This window comes from Benincasa hispida, unplaced genomic scaffold (genome assembly GCF_009727055.1).
Source record: "Benincasa hispida cultivar B227 unplaced genomic scaffold, ASM972705v1 Contig557, whole genome shotgun sequence".
Taxonomy (NCBI): domain Eukaryota; kingdom Viridiplantae; phylum Streptophyta; class Magnoliopsida; order Cucurbitales; family Cucurbitaceae; genus Benincasa; species Benincasa hispida.
The window spans coordinates 474,923-481,003 of record NW_024064924.1 but is presented as its reverse complement, the minus strand read 5'-3'; the positions used below and the strand labels follow the sequence as shown (position 1 = coordinate 481,003).

Genomic DNA, 6,081 nt, shown 5'->3' with positions numbered 1-6,081 from the left:
ACCCTGGTTTGTGGGTTTCGTACCAAGTCCATATAGCATAGGTTTGTGGAGCTTACAAGATCAACAAACTTGTAGCTTGGTAGACTAAACATAAGTTTGACTTCTTAACCATAGATTACATAAACTAACTCATGAGCCAAACACCCCCTTTGTTAATTGAAAATATTTTCTTTAATTTTCCTATAGTAAACAGATCAACACTTCTAATTCAACAACTCTAGTTTAAGTTGAAAAGAAGTATACTTTTGCATTTTTAGGGACCAACTGATCTAAGCACTCCACTTGTTTAAACTTATGTAATCTTGTGATTTTATTTTTGTATGCAATCAAGAGTGTTATTTGAAATATGGATATTATATTGTGCAGATGATGGTTGAGACATCTTTGGATAAAGAAAAAATGAAATCAGTTATCTTAACTTGCACCAATAGGGTAGAGTAACCAGTTTCTTGAGTTTTGTTTTAAAATCGGATGGTAAAATGGCCCAAAATCTTTTGTTTTAAAATCTTAAGAAATTTCAATGCCAGTTTCATATTCGTATCCCCACTTCTTAGCTTAGGAAGGATTATGCATGTTGGAGTGAGAATGTTGTGGGGATACCAATTACAGTTAAGTTCTATGTTTTTCTATATATCTATTTTAATAATACTTATTTGCCTAATGTTAGCTTTCTTTTAGTTTTCAGGGAAAAAAAAGAATCTACGTTTTGCTATATATCTATTTTAATAATCTTCATTTTGTTTCATTTTGAACGTCGAATTTTGTTTTAGATGATTATGGAGCATCTAAGAATATGCTGAGGAAATTCGATATGAACATGGCCTATGGACCTTGCCTTGGAATGACCATAATGGCTCGGTGGGAGTGTGCCTGTAATCTTGGTCCGAACCCTCCAAAAGACATTGAGACATTTTTAAAGGCTGGAAAAGTGCAGTTGGAGTACTTGTGGGATTCTCGAGTTTAAACTACTCTGCTTGCTGTGTTATTTTTGTTTAATGTATGAAGTGCATGTTGTACTTTTGGACAAAATGTTCAGCCCCTGGCTAAAATGATAATCACTATTCATGTGATGTGAATGGGCTAGAAATAGAATGTTTGCTGATGACAACTTCCTTGGTTATTTACTTATCAGTTATGTTCAAAACCTCTTATGAGTAGTTGTATAGTAAAATTTGACTGATATTTTCCTTTCCTAGTGTTGTTATACTTGAACTTGACATGATGTGTGAATCTGTGATTAAGACATCTTTCGATTCCTAAAAGTTGAAGAATATTTGTATAAGTAGTAGCATTTCAAAAAATTTTCAATGTGATATTGATGGGTTCCTTATTCTTGGCTGTCTTAGATTTAGAACAGAGTAGTCAAATATTTATGCAGACATTATGAAATTGTTAATAAGTTGGGAGATTGATGAAGAAGACAGAGTTGAATCTAATTGAAAATAGGATCTCATTTTTGCAATAGGAACAATTTTTGTGAAAGTGGAGAAGGCTAAGATTGTAGAGAACAGAAGGGAGGGGTAAGATTTTTTTAGTCTATTGCTTGGAAGTAGCAGAATTTAATATAAAGAAAAAAAAAAGTAAAGTAAGATGTCTTCAAATATCTCCTCTGCCTTTCTACATATTTACATTTAATGTAAAATGGACAGATTTGGGCTTCAATGTCGGTTAATAATTAAAAAAAATAGAGGCTTTTAATGTCGGTTGCAACCGACATTAAAGACCTTTAATGTTGGTTGGAAATTTCACTGAATGGCTTTAATGTCGGTTGGAAATTTCACTAAAGGTCTTTAATGTCGGTTGCAACCGACATTGAAGGCATTGAAGCCTTTTAATGTCGGTTTAAAACCGACATTAAAGGCAACTGACATTAAAGGGCTTTAATAACACTATCTTTAATGTTGGTTGTCAACTGATATTAAAGCCCGAATTTCTTCTAGTGGATCCTAATTTGTACATGTTATGACATGAGGAGTGGGGGCGTCCTATGCAATGAGTTTGCATAAGATTAGACCAAGAAATAAGTCACTCTTATTTTACAACGTTGTTTACTGTATAAGACTGACTATTTCTCCTAGATGACCTAGGTAACTCGATCTTAATCCTGAGCTAACTATGAACTTCTGTTTATTCAGGATTACCTTTAGATTTGCATAGGTGAGGGTTGGTTCAACAGCACCGACTCAATAAGACTCCCATTTCAGAGGTAAGACCTAATAGATAGTTGGGGACATAGGGTGTCAGACGGAGTTCACGCCTACCCGATTTAGGGATAGGAGAAAGGTTGTTCTCTCACATACTGAATCCAGGTCTTGAACAAGGGGCCCTACCCTCTCACTGGGCTGAGAGAGTTTGGTTTAGTGATTGGATCACAAACCAGTTCCTCATTAGAGGATCAGTAGAAACTTGAGAAATAAGACGTAATCTAAAAGGTAAAACAGATATTTGACCCAGTCGTTATTACGAACAACCTGTGAAAGGTCAACTTGCTGATTATGGTTAAATCATGTGGACATAATATATCTATAGTGAGGCGAGTGCAACTATGGGCTTTAGTGGAGTGACCCATTAGTTAACGAATGGGGATTAATCTAGTCTAATGAGTTTAGTCAATTAATCTCGGATCGTTGGAGCCCATGATCAGTAGGTCCGCGAGGTCCCCCTACTAGCTCGTAAATGGACTAGCTCTAAAATAGCGTGATAAGTTAATTTGAAACGTTCAAATTAGAATTAAGGGAATTAGTAATTATATGAGATTACGTATTTAATTTGAGAATTAAATGGAATAGGAGAATTTATATTTAAATATGATTTAAATATATATAGATGAATGTATGTAAAAATTAATTTAATATTTGATATTAAATTAATTAAGTTTTATTTAAATAATTAATTTATGAAATTAATTTTATTTTTTCAGTTTTTAAAATCAAAATGGATTTTGGAAATATCAAATTTTGATTTTGAGATAAAATTGGAAAATTGAAAAAAAAAAAACAAAACACAAATAAAAAAACATGATTTTCCATTATCCATCTCCTACTTGCTCATACAAAAGGCATCACTATTGCCTTGTGTTACTCCAAGCATGAGCTGCAACTCATGCAACTCTCTTCCTTGCATGATGGTCGACAATATGTTGAAGAGTTTGAAGTGAATTTCGGGCATACAATCAAGAGAGAATTTTAGAGAAAATTCGTGCTGAAAAAAGAGTTCTTTAACTAGATTGCTGCTATGAGCAATTCTTCTTCATCCCTTGATTCAAGCTTATTTTGAGTCCCACAACTCAATCTAGAGCACCAAGAGAATAGTAGAGAAGATCTTGAGATGGTCTGCAACAAGATTTGGAGAAGATTGCAGCTGGAGATTGAGCTTTGAAGAGGTTTTACAAAGGTATGTCATGAAACTCACTTATTTTCTGCAAGAGCATGCTTTATATTTTGTCAAAATTAATGAATTTGAGTGCTTAAATGATCCTTGTTGCTTCCGCTGTTGCTGATACATTCCTACACAGGATACCATTGAGGTTCCAGGAAAACACAATATGTAGCCATTGATTTTCTATCATCAACGCTGGAAGCCTAGTCGGCATCTGAGAAGGCGGTGATGGTTAATGAATATGGTTGGATGAGAATGCCAAGTGAAGACATACGTTTCAAGTAACAAAGAATTCTTTTGGTAGCCTTCCAATGTACATCAGTGGGAGTCTTCAAAAATTGGCTAAGTTTGTTGACGATGAAAGCAATGTCTGATAGTGTATTTACATGATATTACAAAGCTCCAAGGACATTGCGATAGGGAAGGGGATCAACAAGAATACTTCCATCATGAAGAGACAAGGTTTGACCGGAGGCAGCTGGTGTTGGGCAAGGTTTAGTAGTGGACAAATTGTAACGCTCCACCAAGTCAGAGATGTATTTTGTTTGGTTGAGATGGATACCACTTGGTAGATATGAAATTTGAATCCCAAGAAAATAGCTCAGACGACCAATGTCTTTCGGAGAAAACCTTGAGTCGAGAGTCAGAATCAGTTTCGAGATGAATCCCTGATGACTGCTAGTAATGATGACATCATCCATGTAGATAAGAAGAAGGACAATTGAAGAAGACCTTCGAAAGTAATACAGAAAAACATCAACTTTGCTGGTCGAGAACCCAATGTTGGTGAGGAAAGCCTTCAATTCTTCATTCTATGCACGAGGCGTTTGCTTGAGGCTATAGATAGCTTTATTTAGCTTGCAGACATAAGATGAATAGTCAAGATCTACAAATCTTGGTGGTTGAGTTATGTAAACAGATTCCTTTAATGTGTGAAGGCGTTGTTGAAGTCAAGTTGGCATAGAGACTAGCCATGAGATACGGCTAGAGACAACATAATACAGATGGTGGAGGATTTTACAACTGGACTGAAGGTCAAAGAAGTCAACTCCCGGTGTTTAAATGAAGCCCTTTGCAACGAGGTGGGCTTTGTGCCTTTGGACAGAGCCGTCGACACTTTTCCTCAACCGGAAGACCCACTTGCATCCCACCACGTTGTAATCAGAGGAGGATGGAATAAGCGTCCAAGTGTTTAAGCCGTGAAGAGCTAAGTATTTAGATTTCATAGCAGATTTCCAAGCAAGAGATGAGAGAGCATCGGTGATATTGGTGGGTTCGACTAAGGAGAGATCAGAACTCGGATTATCAGAATAAATGGAAGCTAGCCATACCTTGGGTTTAAAGATCTTAGCTTTGCCTCTGGTTACCATGGGTTGAGTGTTCGTGATTTGAGGTGGACCAAAGAGTAACGGTAAGGAAGACCCGAATTGAAGAGATAGGCATGGAGAAGGAGAGGTACATGACGAGGAGGTTGGTTTAAAAGGGGGATGAGAATCGGACTGGAGGTGAGGGACAACTCGACAAAGGCTCAGTAGGTAGGTGGATCGATGGGTTATGATCAAAATTAATAGGGAAGGGTTACTGGGCCAAAGGATGGGCCTAAGTTTTTGGGATTGGAAGAGTTGGTAAAATTTTGGGCTTGAGCTGGCAGAACTTGATTGTTGATCGGTAGGGTTTGGGCCTGGGATTGTAGGACGTGGGCTCGATAATGAAAAGGAATATGGCTTTCCATATTGGTTTAGATTAGGTTGGATTATAGGAGGGGAGGACCTAAACCAAGACAGAATGGAATTTTGAGCCTGTGATAGGTAAGTATGTGGGCTTGGGCTTCCAAACCAATTTTTGAACGGGAAGTCATCCTCGTTAAAAGTAACATGCCTGGTAATGAATATACGACCTTCAGCGTTAACACATTTGTGGCCCTTATGCAGAATGAAGGGACCAAGATAAACACACCTCTCCATGTGAAAATCGAATTTATGTCGTTGGTAGGGTTGTAAGTTTGGATAGCAGGCACATCCGAACTCCTGGAGGGATGAAATATCCAACGACTGCTTGGTTAATGGCTCAACGGGTGACTAATCCTACAACAGAGGAGAAGAAAGACCATTAATTAATAAAACCACACTTTGGAAGAAAAACCACTGGAACCGGAGAGGCATGGAAGCCTGGGCAAGTAATGTTAAGCCAGTTTCTACAACATGCCGATGCTTGCGTTCAGCTTGACCATTATGAACAGAGGTATATGGGCAAGCAATTCGAACATGAATACCAAGTTCAATGCATGCATTTGTAACGAGTTTGAATTCTCCTCCGCCATCCAATTGTATCATTTTGACTGTTGTATTAAACCGATTTTGAACCATTGCTTTAAATTTCTTGAAAGTAAAAATAGGACCACTCTTTTATCTTAATGGATAAAGCCATGTAAAGCAACTACGGTCATTAACAAACATAACGTAATATTGATAGCCATCCACTGACAAAATCGGTGCTGGTCCCCAAACATCCACGTGAACAAGATCAACGGGGTTAGAAGCATGAGATAAAGAGTGGGGAAAGGGAAGGGTGTGCGCTTTTTCGAATTGACAGGCTTCACAAAAAGAGAAACTCTCATTAGATGTGTGTAAGTTACATTTCTTAATTACTTTGGCTAATGTTTGTAGTGAAGGATGACCAAGCCATTTATGTAAAATGGCTTTG

At 37.3% G+C, this 6,081-nt stretch overlaps 1 protein-coding gene across 1 annotated transcript; it reads right to left on the bottom strand.

The window, feature by feature from the left end:
- Positions 1-4,436: 4,436 nt before the first annotated feature.
- LOC120069715 (uncharacterized mitochondrial protein AtMg00820-like) lies at positions 4,437-4,748 on the bottom strand. The gene has a single exon (XM_039021503.1). It carries the CDS (start codon positions 4,746-4,748, stop codon positions 4,437-4,439), a length of 312 nt encoding a protein of 103 aa, XP_038877431.1.
- Between the last annotated feature and the right edge of the window lie 1,333 nt (positions 4,749-6,081).